Below are 16641 nucleotides of genomic sequence, written 5' to 3' on the forward strand. Positions count from 1 at the left end.
TAATGTACTGAAATTGTATTTTAGACACACTAATAATATAAAAGCGAAAGTTTGTGTGTGTGTAAGCGTGTAAGTGTGTAAAGTATGTTTGTTCCTCTTTTACGCTGCGGCTACTGAAGCTATTTGGCTGAAATTTGGAATGGAAATAGATTTTACTCTGGATTAACACATAGGCTTTAGGTTAGGCTACTTTTTATCCCGAAAAAATCCATAGTTCCCGCGGGAATTTATGAAAAACTGAACTCCACGCGGACGAAGCGAAGGTTCGCTAGTATTAAATTATTGTTATTCTTTGCACCAGAATGCCCCTAACGTCAACTTTTCCTCTACCAAACAACAGTATCACAGATACGAGTAGGTACTATGTTAATAAGGAAGGAAATAATCGTCAATCGAAAGGGGAGACGCGTAGAGTGCAATGTGAGTGGCATTTTGATTTATTCGTATTATCATTATTTCATTAGCGCTTGTTTAAGCATACGCATAGTGGACCGAAAGCCTGCGATAGTCAGACCTTTGCCACATTTATAAAGGGTAAAAGTTCGTCAGCCTCACCCTACCATGTAGGCAGACCTTTGCCACATTTATGAATGGTAAAAGTTCGTCAGCCTCACCGTACCATGTAGGTACCTTATCAGCCGAAAGACGTCCACTGCTGGACATAGGCCTCTTGCATGGACCTCCAAGCACAACGGTCTCGAGCAGCCAGCATCCAGCGGCTCCCTGCAACCCGCTTGATATCCTCGGTCCACCTAGTGGGGGGTTGACCAACACTGCGCTTTCCGGTGCGGGGTCGCCATTCCAGCACCTTGGGACCCCAACGTCCATCGGCTCTTCGAACTATGTGGTCTGCCCATTGCTACTTCACTTCATGTCAGTGACTTTGGTCCGTCTGCGGGTCTCCTCATTCTTGATTCGATCACGCAGAGAAATTCCAAGCATAGCTTGCTTCATTGCCTGCTGAGTGACTTTAAGCCTTCTAATAAGGCCCATAGTCAGCGACCAAGTCTCGGTCTCGGTTGTCTTGGACGGTTGAAGGTGTTAATCTCGAAAACCATTCAAATCCATCACATTCCAAACTCCTTATCTGGCTACCGTATTTACCTATAGTAGGACTAGGCTGACATATTCAAAAAATAAACTTAGCATTACAAAAACGAGGCATGTGTGGCGCTCACAGGCTCTCGGTCTATAGGTACCTACCGGTGTCGAGTGTCAGCAGATGACCCCAGTAATCTAGTAATATAATAAATTCGCCCTTGTCTCAACAACGATGGATGGCAAATGGAATTGTGCAGAGTGCACTAAAACGAATGCATATTATATACGCGTTTAATTAGTTAATTGATTGTGTCAATTTCAATTGTTACATTGTATTGTATTTATATACATACTAGCAGACGCCGCGCGGTTTCACTTGCGTAGTTTCTTTGCTTGTTGGAATGCGGAGATAAAATATAACATATGACACTCATAAATAACGTGCCTTTCTATTGTTAAAAGGATTTGCAAAATCGGTACGGTAGGGCTAGAGATTACCCTAGAAATTTACTAACTTCACCTACCTACCTACGTTTGTCTGTCTGGCTGTTAGCGATAAACTCAAAGACTGAATGGGTTTTCAAATAGTTTTCATCAATAACTAATTTATATATTTGTTTTTTATTTTTTGAAAGTTAGCCCTTGACTACAATCTCAACTGATGGTAAGTGATGATGCAATCTAAGATGGAAGCGGGCTAACTTGTTAGGAGGTTGATGAAAATCCTCCACATCCCTTACGGTTTCTACTCGTACCGGAACGCTAAATCGCGTACGTCTTTGCCGGTAGAGTTGTAATTAGCCACGGCCACCTTCTAGACCTGGACCAATAAAGAAAACTTCAATTCAATTGCTATTTAAAGAAGTTTTCGGTGTAAATTTGTTAAAATTGCTGCTGGATGCTGGAATCCTACAATGTTGGATTGTAACTTTGATGAACAGAAACTTTAACCTGATGTGAGGTATGTTTTAGGACCAAGTAAGTAGGTATTGTTTTTTACTTGTCACGAAGTTCTACTAATAAATATTAATACTAAATGGAAGGTAGCAATCGTTCAGATACTTCTAATGGCATTTTGTATGTATTTATTCTGATGTATTCAGAGATCTGAGGTTCTTTGATTAGGAGACTCATAATTAAAGTTCGTCAATTGACATCAAGGAGTTCGTCAAATATAGCCCCTACCGGACTTATGTCATCGCGTAGTACATTGCCGGGTGACGCTTATGATCTGGCTCATAGCTTTAGTCATGCATTGTACATTTGTTTACAAATATTACGAATACAATAGCTACGAGTAGCAGATGGATTTTACTAACTCTTTAAATCGATCTGGCATAACAGTCACGAGTTTTAATTCTGATAACAACATATACTTATTGAATTATTTAAGCCTGGGTGTAGAGCATGCCAAACAAAACAAAAGAAAAAACATACGCCCGAATTGAAAACCTCCTTTTTTGAAGTCGGTTAAAAAAGTATTATTGTTTAGAGCAGTCAGGTTAAAAACAAAATGTAGTAGTTAATAACAGGGTCTTTAACATCCTCAAACAGACTTGACCCATCGTGCTCAGAGTCTCCATCGTGTCTCTAGAGGGCTTACCACAACCTTTTGCAAAACCATCATGATATCTATTACTTTTTCGGCAATGTATTGTCTATTGTGATTGTATTTTCTTACTAGTTTGTTATTGTTTGACTGTTTTTGCCAAAATAAAATAAAATAAAATAGATATCTGTCCATCTTATTTAAGGGCGAAAGTAATGTTACCTCAGTAAGTGATACGAATTGAGTGAACGAATTGGTTGATGACGTCCAAAATTGCTATACGAAACGATCCTGCCAAAAGCTCAATAACCCTCAAGGTACGAAATATCGAAACATTATGGAATCGGTACGGATTTAAGAGCTTGTGGTAAGCCCAAGTTCCTGCTGGTTGTCTGTCACGAGCTGATAGAATCTTAAGCATTTAGCGCGTAGGACCTCTAAGCCTATATATGTATGACTCCAGCGGTAGATAAGTCATGATAAGACAAACGGCTGGAAAGAAGTCACTGTAACAAAATGTACGTACGGGTTTTCTAACATCCTCAAGCAGACTTTGGCCATCGTGCTGAGCGTCTCCGTCGTGTTCTCCAGGTCCTGCTGGTTGTCGTTCACGAACTGGCTGGTCGCCTCTGACAGAACCTTGAGCATCGGCGTGGCTTGTGCATAGAACAGTGACATTCGATTCGCATACTCCGCGCCTATGTGCGGCTCTTCGCCTGGTGGTAGGTCCGCATTGATGAGGCCCCCGCGGGAGACGATCCTTCTGTAATAGCTGAAGTCGTTCTGGATGGCTGGCGTTTTCATCTGGAAAACAAAGGACATTTCTGTATTATCAGCCTATTTTTTAAACCCATTACAGGCCTCTATGCTGGAATAGGCAACTCGCCTGCTGTACAAAACTAAGAAGATTTTTTGCATAGAGGCAGTTTAAATGCCTAGAAACTCTAATCACATTTTTATTTGTGAAAATAATCTCGTAATTGTAATATTTTTATAAAACAAAATTGTATTTTTATCACGTCACCGCAAACGCCAATCATAAACTGTAACGTCATTCGATACAAGGCATCGGTTTGTGATTGGCGCTTGCGGTGACGTGATATAATCACATCACTGCAAACGCCAATCGCGCTGTTATCTCTATGAGTGACGTCACTTGCTAATGTGTTGTGTTTCGGCGGCAAAAATTTTACATAGTAATTTTTTCATTTATATTAAATTTTTTACTGGTTATTATTGACGGGAAAATATAAAATATAGCTTATAATACTTCCATAATTCAGTTTAAACACTGTTTACAAAAGAGGCAAGTAGCCTATGGCGACCCCGCACCGGAAAGCGCTAGATTGACGAACGATATCAAGCGGGTAACAGGGAGCCACTGAATGCAGGCGGCTCATGTTGTTTGGTCGTCCATAAAGGAGGATAATGATGATGATGATGACGATGATGGTGATGATGATGATGATGACGACGATGATGATGATGATGATGATGATGATGATGATGATGATGATGATGATGATGATGATGATGATGATGATGATAACGCTTAAAGTGGTCTTTAAGCACCCCTGTGCTTTGGAGTTTGAAACTAAAAGCGCTTGGAGGTCATTGGATCAGCTTCCACCTTCACACAAAAAGTAAAACTATAAGAAATTGTAATGTTATCATCAATTGTAAATTATAACACTGTATGATTTTTTAAAAAAGAGCAACTATTGAGTTTCTTGCCGATTTCTTCTCAGCAGAACCTGCCTTCCGAACCGGTGGTAGAATCTTTACAAATAGTCAACTGACGTGTCAAAAGTGCTTGTAAACTGAGCTTACTTGAAATAAATGATTTTTGATTTGATTTTGATTTGATAAGTCCATAAACAAATTTTTACATAGCCTTATTGTATAAATACTAAGGCTTTTAATATTGATGTTTTTTTTTTCTGAAAACGCCCAATACCTTTTAAGATAATTAGAAAAGCTTTGTATTGTCGAGTACTTTTAGTATCGGGTGCTATTGAGACGAGACTATTGTTGAGACTACAGATCTAGAACGAGAACCTGTGATAGTCACACTCTCCTCCTTTTAGTAAAGCTGAATGATTAAAACTATGGAGTTTTGACCGTGGTGGCTTAAAGAGGTAGCTTCGTTAGAGTCCAGACCCTCAACCGTGGAAATATAATACGTAATTTATTTGTATTTCCCTCGGCATAATATGAGGAATCACCTAACCATTCGCCCAGTTACTTAGCTTCGGGGCAACACTTCGAGAAACACAGTTAAATATCTAAATAAAGGGTCTCTAGCGAAGAGTTGCCACGAAAAGTGTCTGGCAATTGGGGAAATGAGTTCTTATGAGATCCCTTACAGTTGTCCTAATAAGTTCCTAAGCCTAAGGTTGCCTGGAAGAGATCGCTACTAAGCGATAAGGTCGCCTTTTGTATTCTACTTTTTCTTATGTTTCTGTTTTGCTTGTTTTCTTTTATTTTTTGTGGTGTACAAATAAAGAGTATTAAATAAAATCTCTTAAGAAATAGAAAATAACCGTTTACGTCCCGGGACGCACAACAGAAGTGATAACTTAAAAACCTGCTGCCGTATGCGTGAGAGAAAAGGAAGACAGACACAGTGGCACCGTAACGTTACGTTACGAAGTGGTTTACCCTTCCATAAGAACTTCAATACTTTACGTTTTATAATTGAAAAGTTGAAGATTTGCATCTTCGAAACCTGCTTGCTACCTTCCAATGTCATCATGGTACATACTCCATAGTTATCTATCTCATACCTATAGTATACTTCTGGTAGGAGCGTGAACTGTCAAACTTTTAACTTTTATAAAACGAAGGTCTGGTTTTGACAGGCTCTTAGTCCGATCCAGCTGGATGCGAAAAAGATTTCGCAGAATGTGTGGCGTTGGTTTTAATTCAAGACACATTTTTACATGATTCATATTCTTGAAGATTTTAGTGTCATCGTTTTCGTCATTCAAATTAAGCAGAATTAGTCGCTCTATTAAAATAGATTAGCTTTAGGATTACTCAATTATGTCTTCCTTGTTTTATATATAACAGACAAGCGGTTTCACCCTCGTGGTTCCCATTTCAGTGGGAATACGGAGATAAGGTACAGGCGATGTTAGTAGCCAATAATGTTGCTTTACATTAGTAAAACAATATTAAAAATCGGTTTAGTAATTTCGGAGCCTACACAATGCACACAAACAAACAATCTTTCCTCTTTATAATACTAGAGTAGATTAGAGGAAACATAAAGAACTATTTTTAGTTACTTCGATTACAAGGGTGCAATTTATCTTCTTTAAGTAATTTTACATGCGGTGCAAGGAAGCGGATTTGTATTCCTGACCTGTGTTCTGGTGCACTTTAGTGCGATTCAGGATATACTTTAAGTATTCATTTTCCATTCTAAGGATTGTTACATATGGCCTGTCACACCCTCGTTTGCACCCTCTAGGTAGCTAATTTATGATTCTTGTATAGATAATAATTTGATGGACGTATAATTTGACCTACCCTGTTCTATTTTCTGACCTGTATTCGGTTAAGAAGAAGTGACTTATACATATTATAGTCTTGCAAGTTCGTTGATGACACTCCCATGATATGCGGGCGATGGGGGGAAAGACTGCGCGGGTGTAAAATCGTGCGTGCGAGGACGTGAGGTGCATCATTCGTGGGGTTTTCATTCATCGCTACAAGCCCCCCGGCCCGCGCGTACCATCGGGAGTGTTACGAACGAAGTTGACAAGCTATAGAAGCTATAGAAATAAATAGAAGCCTGCCATGACTTGCACAGTCGCCATGCTTTTTTGTGTAATCTGTCTGTAAGTGATAACCCAAGCATCCATATATGTTGAAGCATTAGAATTTAAAGATACTCTCTCTCTACATAAAACTAGGGATGATGACATTCTTTAAAATTGTAAACAAATTAGGTGTAGGTATGCTAATACTGAAGTAATGATATCCGAAAGTAATGATATCTGCGATCATTACTTTCGGAGCTACAGAGATTTATATGGTCAGATTTGCGGCACTGCCACGGACCCCTGAACAACACTCCAAACAAAATGGCACGAATTAACAAATTATCTTTGCGTTTATGTCTATAAGTCATAAATTGAAAAAGGTCACGTTTAACGTAAGGAAGCCAAAAACTTATGAATTTTCATCTAATTACGATAAAAAAAATTTAGTAGATTTGAAATTTTATAATCATCAAACATCCATGACCTTATTTACTCGAATGTCTAATAAAAATCAAAATATTAAAACCTAGTCATTCATTATCCCCATTCTTTCACAAGCTCAAACCTTGTAGATATTGGAACTTGAATCAGACAAAATAAAAAGATAAAACGACGACTGAGTAGTAAAAAAACAACAAACTATCAACAATATGTAATTTCTCTCCCTACCCACGTATTAAAATGTAAACAAACAAATCGAAGAGACTCATGAGTCACTCAGTGGGCCGAGGTCATAGCTTTCTACGAACGCACAATTTACCCACAATTCACTACCTCAGTAGGCTCGTGATGACTAATGACCATAGCTAATTACAATTACGGCCTTTACAATAAATTGATTGACAGTTAACCTAATCTTTATTGCAAAGAGTTGTTTAACTCACAAAGAAAAATACATGTTATATATCAATGTACCTGGTTGCATTTCATAACCAAGCAATCATTTCTTTTCAGTATGATTTTCTATAAAGAATGTTTCCCGTAACTTTGACATATATGACCTTATACCTCCTTAATCCGGTCCTGTCGTAAAAACGTCTGGTAAACTGTGAACTACCTCCCTGCCAAAATTCAATTTTGTACGTCCAGCGGATTTCGATGTTTCGTGACCTTTCGCTTTGATCATCATTCATCATCATTAACAACCCATAATCGGCTCACTGTTGAGCACGAGTCTCCTCTCAGAATGAGAGGCGTTAAGGACTTAGTCCACCGCTGGCCCAATGCGGATTGGAAGACTTCACACACGCAGAGAATTTAAAAAAATCTCAGGTATGCAAGTTTCTTAAGATGTTTTTCTTTCACAGTTTGAGACACGTGATATTTAATTCCTTAAAATGCACATAACTGAATGGAGGTGCTAATCTTTTGTATATTAGGATTAGGTTGTTAATTCATTAACTTACTTCAACGATACGCTTATTTCAAATTAACAAATGAAAAAAATGCAATATCAGCCGGGTATTCTTTGGTTATGACTTTCTCACACTCTCAATTGTAGCTATGCAAAGCTAAGTTAAAGTAAATAGGCACAATGCGTTCATCTGATTGGTGGCAACGACACAGCAAGGTTGGGGTCAAAAGGGCTCACACTGGTTTAAATTACGAGCACTTATTCAATTCTAGCAAAGGGACGTGATAGTCAACGCTTTGTTTACATCATAGCATTTGATTCGCTGATGCTTTATTGGATGCGGTGAGTTCAATTTGATTGTTTTGTTATAAAGCTTCTTTGTTTCGAAGTGCTAGAGCTTTTTGTGACAGAGATCAAGAGAAGAACTTTCGCAACGCTTATTTCTGTCTGAAGGATCGTTGTCGGTGTAATAACACACACAGATTAATGCTAGCCACCGACCATCCGATACGCGGTTAAACCTCTAATTTATAAACACTCTTTAAATTCGAAAATTCCTTTATCGACGAGGAGTTCCCTTAATTGACCTTGGTCTTTATCATCAGACCCCACAACCCATCTAGGTGGAAAGTTCTCATCAATACAAATTAATCAAGCCTAAATACAAGATAATTACTGTAAATCGTTGAAGAGTTCCCTCGTCTGTATTTTGGCTCCAACATCAGATCGATTCCAAACCTTTATGAAATTGTAGTGCTTTATAAACCTTAACGAAAAAATTTATAAACACACTAGTCATCCATATAATTTTTGAAAGTTCCCCTCGATTTCTTCATGTTTCCATCATCAGATCCTGACTTGATGAATATGGGACCACATGGAGAGTATACTCTTTTAAACGAAAAAAGAATTTTTCTAATCGGTTCAGGCATCTTCGAGTAATCGATGTACAAACATTAAAAAAAAAATAACGGTCAAATTGAGAACCTCCTCGTTTTTGAAGTCGGTAAAAAATACACTATTTCGGGGTGCTATAGGCTATATTTTATCTCCGTATTCCTACGGGAAAGGGAACTACGCGGGTGAAACCGCGTGCTGTCTATTAGTCTAAGATATACTAGAATCACTAGGCACTGTAAGTAATAGAGTCACGTGTGCGATCCATATATCACGACCGTTATCATTGCAATAAACCACTCGGAAATTGGATGGACAGGGAGCGGTTACTGCTAAGGTCAAGAAATATTCGAGCTTGCGATCGATTGTGTGTTCATTTAACTGTCTCGTTTAACTATTGCAGCCAGGGTTTAAGTTTTTATTTGAAACTAGTGGACGGCCGCGACTTCGTCCGTGTGAAACTCGATGTAAACTTTCAACTACCCCTATCCCTTAATTTTTTAATTATTTTCTGTCATAAGAACCTTCTCCTGACAATAAAAAACACATCGAAAAAAAAATAGTGAAATCAATCCACCCGTTTACGCGTGATGGTGTGACCAAGGGATATATGGATTTATTTTTACTCGTATATTAACTACTATATATAGATTCTACTGTACTATATAGATTATATTTGGGAAGGCTTTTTGTCAGATTTGTATGCGGTGGTAGTTGGCGTTAATAAATAGACAAAATTTAAAAAAAAATATTCCGAAAAATACAGTTTTTGGAAACCGGATTTGAAAACTGAATTCCACGGAGCCTAAGTCGCAGGCTAGTTGTGTAAAATGTAGTTCTCCATTAGTACGTGTCAGGGACGTAATATCTGTTTGTATTCAATCAACTTGAGAACCTCCTCCTTTTTGGGGTCAATTAAAAATACATTTTGCTTAGGACTTTGATACTCACCTTATGCTCATCGAACTTCAGTACGAACTCGAGTATCTCGGCGAACTGTTTCACTAACGCCTGCTGCTGCTCCAGATGCTGTGTAGGGCTCATCGACCCTCCAACAAGTGACCCCAACAGACGTGGAACTACCTGGAACAAAAGAGAAGACTTCGGTTAACATAATTTTGAAAATTGTATGCAGGATTTTTTTTAAAGTGTTATCGCCGCGTTGCAACGACTTGCGGTACGGACGGCTTCAGTGTGCTCGTGGCGTTCGAGCCGTCTACATATCTTGTTGTGTAATTCTTTATGGGTTACTTGGGATAGGCGGGGAGAGTGACTTGAGTGGAAAAGGGGAGTAATTGTCAACAGTCAAAGGCGCTTTTAACCCTACACACAACGTTGTGAACCATTAGTTTTCTTATTTTTGTAATCACTTTTGAGTCTGCTGGCCCTCTAAGCCGAGGTCCGAGTGTCAGAGGAGACGCCCTTAGAGAGTCGTTCTGCCCACATCTTCTGCTTCTGCCTTTGGGCTCCATCATGCTGCGATGCTTCTGCGCTCGCTAAAACCTCCGGTGACACCGCTGAGGTTCCATTAAGTGGGCTACGGCACTTACACAATCAGAAACAAAAAGAAAGTCAGGGACTGCGATAACTCCGCCGCCATCGGTCGACATTTTGTCCATTTATCTTCAGTTGGTCGCACCGCACGTTAGTAGAGCAAGTTAGTTAAACTTGCCTTATTAATACGAGTATGTGTTGGTCAAATATTTAAAGCTAAGTTAGATCTACTTCCTGACGTTTTGTTAGAACGAAATTTGTTATATTAGTGTAAACCAAATTTTGGTAAAAGTGCAAATAATATGATAATATGGAGCCGGTCAAATGTTGCAATCGGAAGGTAATTGCACCTGGCAAAACTAAACGAGATAAATCCATTGAGTTTCCACTCATTTGTCTTGGGCGACAGGTTTGTGATACATGTTAAACAAAAGCATAATTTTCAAATTATTATACTTCCAAATAATTATATATCACGTAAGTTATTTCAACAAGCAGACAATCTATCTGATCTTAAGTGATTCGCAGGGTATACTAGTTAGAACATGTATTCGTGCTGCCTTGCGCCACCTAGAGACATAAACTCATGTCATCTCAACCTAATGTCTGTGTGCCACGCTCTAGGGGCATTAGTTACAAACCGCATGTGCCTGTTTTCACCATTAAATCAAACCAAAATGGCCATTTGGCAACCGAAAAAAACATAACCCTTCTTTCAGTCGGGTAATAAATATAAACTGCGGATACTTTCGAAAAACAATACGTATAGGCGTATAGTTATGATGCAGTGTCCGAATTAAACCTTAATTTAGTTTATTTGTTTGTATTAAAAAATACGTAGATCTATCAGTTTTTAACAGAATTAAAAAAAAGTAGAAGGCAATTCGCAATTCAATTCGCCGCGTGTATTTTTTTTACCTTTACCTGTGTTACCTCACAACTTCGTCATTTCTTCAAAAGTAAACCTATAAGGTTTCCATGGAATCTGACGGTGACATAACGATCGACAATGCTTCCCAGGCAACTTAACAAACTTTGAAAATTCCTTTTTTGTTTACAATTTATGTTACTTTACAGTAGCATTGTTTAAATATCAGCAGGATATAAAGGGTCTTGAGAGACAGACAGACGGACATCAAAGTTAACCTATAAGGATTCCAATTTTCCCTGTAAAGGTATGGAACCCTAAAAAAGCTTGTGTTTTAGGCCACAGCGCCCTCCTTATTCATCATTAACAACCCATATTCGGCCCACTGTTGAGCACGAGTCTCCTCTCAGAATGGAAGGGTTAGGCCAATAGTCCACCACGCTGGTCCAATGCGGATAGGCAGACTTCACACGCCTAGAGAATCAAGAAAATTATCTGGTATGCAGGTTTCCTCACAATGTTTTTCCTTCTCCATTTTCGATAAGTGATATTTAATCGGTGAAGGAAAACATCGAGAGGAAACCTGCACACCAGAGAATTTCTTAATTCTCTGCTTGTGTGAAGTCTGCCAATCCGCATTGGGCCAGCGTGGTGGACTATTGGCCTAACCCCTCTCATTCTGAGAGGAGATTCGAGCTCAGCAGTGAGCCGAATATGGGTTGATAACGAACGATATTTAATTTCTTAGAATACTGGGCTATCGGGTCTCTTGCTGCCCTCGCCTCCTTATTAGGGAGATAGAATTATTTGGTTTACAGGAACAATAACTGCTAGGAGTAAATTAAATTGTTAATTTCATTATCATGAATATCATAGGATTCGAAACACGTGTTATATTGTCGGTAACAATATGCTAATACAATGATTAACATAAACAAGGGTAGTTCAATTTAGCATATTGCCCGATATCGCAGGCATTCAGAATCCTATGCCATTTCACAGTGAAAGTTCTAAACAATACACTTGTACATTTCTCGATAAACCTTATAAATAAAGCATTAGTGCTTTGCTAATGTAGTTATTAGACGTCGATTTTTAACGCATAGTTCTTACGTCTTTGATACTTTACAATACCTTAAGCCTTGGATTAAGGGATGTTGTTCGTATATTTTCACACGTCAGCATTTTAAAAACGCGACGCTTTTTTTTTCGAGCTGTGTTACATTTTCAATTTTGGGCGTTGGAAATAGACCTTCATTTAACTTCATACTATATTTGAACGCTTTTTTAACGCCCGTTAAAAAAACGCCCGAGCGTATGAGGGCATAAGATTTAGAGTAGTTTCTAGCCAACGCCTTACGTCTTAAACTCAGTGAACATGTTTATTGTTCTAGGCTTAGCTTAATTTCTTAACGTGAACGGGATGAAAAAAAAACATTTAATATTTTTATAAGTCAAGCCGTATTTTCTAACTAGTATTTTTATTAAACTATAATAACAAATAAAATACAGACATTATGTTTTAACTCTTTTAGTTAGCGCTTAACTGCAGAATTTCAGTTATATTAATTAATTGCAGTCATAGATTATCATCATTATCAACCCATATTCGGCTCCCTGCTGAGATCGTGTCTCCTCTCAGAATGAGAGGGGTTAGGCCATAAGTCCACCACGCTGCGCTGGCCCAATGCGGATTGGCAGACTTCACACAGATAGAGAATTAAGAAAATTCTCTGATGTGCAGGTTTCCTCACGATGTTTTCCTTCACCGTTTGATACACGTGATATTTAATTTCTTAAAATGCACACAACTGAAAAGTTGGAGGTGTATGCCCCGGACCGGATTCGAACCTACGCCCTCCGGAATAGGAGGCAGAGGTCATATCTACTGGGCTATCACGGCTTTTATCATAAAGTAAATAAAAGTAAATAAATATGTCATTGATAATGTCATCATTACTGAATTAAAGTTGATTGCAAGTTACACATTGAACTTTTTTCATTAATTTACTTATCCGAACTTAAAAACTGTCTTTTTTAAACTCAACATAACATAAAATTACACAGATGTTCATAGAATCATAACACGTGCTCAAATTTAATCCAACCGCGCTTATGTCTAACTCTTGAGGTTGGAGACTCGACCTACTTTGTTGCGTTGTTTCAGTGGGAGTTAAATTCATATTTGAGACGGGCCGGCTAAATGGCACATTGTGTGAGTGGTACTCACTGTTGCAACGAATTACGTGGACTGTGACGTCACGTGCAGTTCAGTTTGGCGCTAGTCGAATAAAAGCATAGCTCAACGAGTTGCGAAGCTGAAGTGGCGAGGCATAGTTCGAAGAGCCGATGGACGTTGGGGTCCCAAAGTGCTGGAATGGCGACCCCGCACTAGTAAGCGCAGTGTTGGCCGACCCCCCACCAGGTGAACTGACGACATCAAGTGAGTCTGGATGCAGGTGACTCAGTATCGTGATGTTTGGAAGTCCCTACAAAAGGCCTACGTCCTGCAGTGGACGTCCATCGGCTGATATGATGATGAATAAAAGCAAAAGATTCATGTTACGGGCTTAAAATTAATCCAACCACGCTTAGAAGGTCTAAAGCTCGAATTTCCGAGTTTTGAGCTACTTAATTGCGTTATGACTAAATGGCACATTGTTTGACGTCACGTGCAGTTGAATTAAAGCAAAGGATTCAAAAATTTTACGGGCTTAAAATTAATCCAACCACGCTTAGAAGGTATAAAGCTCGAGTTTCCCAGTTTCGAGCTACTTACTTTGTATGCGTTATTTCAGTAGGAGTTGAATTAATATTTGAGACGGTATGACTAAATGGCACCAAAACTGGCACATTGTTTGATTGGTACTCACTGTTGCAACGAATTACGTGGACTGTGACGTCACGTGCAGTGTTTGGCGCCAGTTGAATTAAAGCAAAGGATTCATATTACGGGCTTAAAATTAATCCAACCACGCTTAGAAGGTATAAAGCTCGAGTTACCGAGTTTCGACCTACTTTGATACGTTGTTGGAGGAGTTGGATTCATATTTGAGACGTAGTGGCACACTGTTTGAAAAGTAGCCACTAGTGATGTGCCGAATCTTCGACTCTTGATTCTGAATGGTTGAAATTTTAAATTTTTGATTCTGATATCCGTTTTTTTGAAACTCTGAATCAGAGATTATACTGGCTTGGTCCGAAAATTTGAAATATCGATATGTGTACGGCAAACCATTCGCGAATACTTCGGGTGCATTTAGCGAAGAAAGAGGCCCTTCGCTCTAACTTGCGATATTGTCGCAAACATTATCGCCATGTGTGTGGCCGGCGCATAAAACGAAGATGGTAACTGTGACTCATTCATAACGCGTGCCTTTAGTGTAGGTATCAATAGGTACCAAAGGCAATGATGTTAAATACAGTTAGATGTGTTACTAGGTCATGAAAATTGAGGCGCTCGAAAGAGGAAATTTCAATCTCAATGTTAGTTATGGTCAACAACGAACGTTATTTAAACAAATAATAGCTAAATCTTGTCTACAATGTCGAGTTCAGAAAGTGTAAAAACTAAATATATACGTAAATAAATAATGGAAATAAAGACAAAATTGTGCATGTGTGCGCTCAGTTTTTTTTGTAGCCTATTATTGGGATCACTTTTTGTGGTGATTTTGTAGTGACGTAACCGATCTATAGTATAAAATTATCATTGACCAAAGGATGTTGTCACTGTATTGCGCTAACGCAGCATAATATTACACCTAAAGGCTAACATGACACGGCTACATAATGATGGTGCAGCGTAAAATAGTTTAATAGTACCGTCGTACTGAAATGTTCGAGATAGATTGATTCGTTTCGCCGTAGTTTTAGTATTAAGTTTATTGTTAAGTAAGTAATTTTTTTTATTCTTTACAAGTTAGCCTTTAACTACAATCTCAGCTGATGGTAAGTGATAATGCAATCTACTCGTAAGATGAAAGCCGGCTAACTTGTTAGGAGGAGGATGAAATTATACACCTCTTTCGGTTTCTACACGACATCGTACCGGAACGCTAAGTCGGTGGTAACTAGCCACGGCCGAAGCCTCCCACCAGCCAGACCTGGACCAATAAAGAAAACATCAATCGACCCAACCGGGGATCGAACCCAGGACATGCGTCTTGTGAATCCACCGCGCATATTGCACCACGGAGGCCGTCAAAGTTTTCATTAAATCAATGTATGATTATTTTTAAAAAATAAATACATATCTCTAATCACAAAACCTGATATTAAGTGAAAAATTCATGTCAACACTTATATTCTAAAAATGTAAAGTTTCTGGTATTGTAGGGGTTAAATCTATGGAGCTACTGAACCGATTTTGAATATTATTTTACCACGTTATTTGTGAGTGTTCTTCTTCTTGCTCTTCTTAATTGGTCCACTCTGACAGGTGGGAGGCTTCGGCCGTGGCTAGTGACCACCCTACCGACAAAGACGTACCACCAAGCGGCTTAGCGTTCCATACGATATCGTGTAGAAACCGAAAAGGGTGTGGATTTTATCCTCCTCCTAACAAGTTAGCCCGCTTCCATCTTAGATTGCATCATCATTTACCATCAGGTGAGATTGTAGTCAAGGGCTAACTTTAAAGAATAAAAAAAAAATCATAGGCTATATTTTATCCCCGTAGGTTCACGGGAACGGGCACTACGCGGGTGAAATCACAAGGCTAGGCCTATACCGTATACTCGTTAGGAACACGTCAAACACAATCTGCTGCTGAAATAACCAAGATCTGGCAGCCACAGACTCTTACTCTATAGTCTATGCCCACTGTTGCAACGAGTTACGTGGACTGTGACGATACGTGCAGTCCAGCAATTTGGCGCCGGTTGAATGAACGCGAACGGAAGTTGTACGAATAAAATACCGAGATGTCTTCAAAGTAAACCGTGTCAAAAGCAGTTTGATACTCTTTACCGGATTATGGACGAGAACATTACGATGCTATAAAAAAACAGATTGGGAAACACCGACACCTGGTTGTTTTGAGATAGAGTTTAAAATTGGCGTGAGATCAAAGATTAAAGTGGAATAAAACTATTTATGTATATTTACGAGCTTCCATGTTCTCGTATAGTACTATGTACTATACTCACTAATTCATTATCCTTTCTAGAAATCATGAATACAAGTCACATTACTCAAATATTTAATTAAGAATTAAATTAAACTATATCGAGATCTTAACTGTCTTATTGCTAAAGCGTTTTTTTTTAAATTGTCCTACGGGAACTGGAACGACGCGGGTTAAACCGCGCGGCGTCTGTTATAGTGTTTTGCAGATAGCATGGGTACGGTGACAGTTCGTTTCACTCTTGAAAGTTTGCCGCGATTCACGATAATAGTACATATTATGAACGTCATAAGGTAACTGTCACCGTACCCATGCTATCTGAAAAACACTTTAGTAACTTACATGTGCTTTCGTTGCGTAAACGATTAGTACCTACTTACCACATACCTACCAAACGCAAAAATGGTGTATCACGGAATTGTACTTTTAAAAAGTTCTAAAAAGGTTTCCATGTGGAGTCCAAGTCGCAGGCGCTCGTTAGTCATTTATAATAGAAAAAAAAAACAACTACGAAAATATATAAGTAATATATTATATATT

The 16641-nt window shown here is 38.8% G+C and overlaps 1 protein-coding gene across 1 annotated transcript in view; it reads right to left on the bottom strand.

Moving 5' to 3' along the window:
- The window catches only part of LOC112050748 (CYFIP-related Rac1 interactor A), a 56566-nt gene that overhangs the window by 12043 nt on the left and 27882 nt on the right, over nucleotides 1-16641 (bottom strand). Inside the window, exons 2-3 of the mRNA XM_052885801.1 lie at nucleotides 9563-9694; nucleotides 3117-3394 (exon numbers count right to left, since the gene is read on the bottom strand). Coding sequence (XP_052741761.1) covers nucleotides 3117-3394; nucleotides 9563-9694 — 410 coding nt within the window. The remainder of the gene's footprint in view (nucleotides 1-3116; nucleotides 3395-9562; nucleotides 9695-16641) is intronic.

Source organism: Bicyclus anynana, chromosome 15 (genome assembly GCF_947172395.1).
Source record: "Bicyclus anynana chromosome 15, ilBicAnyn1.1, whole genome shotgun sequence".
Lineage (NCBI taxonomy): Eukaryota > Metazoa > Arthropoda > Insecta > Lepidoptera > Nymphalidae > Bicyclus > Bicyclus anynana.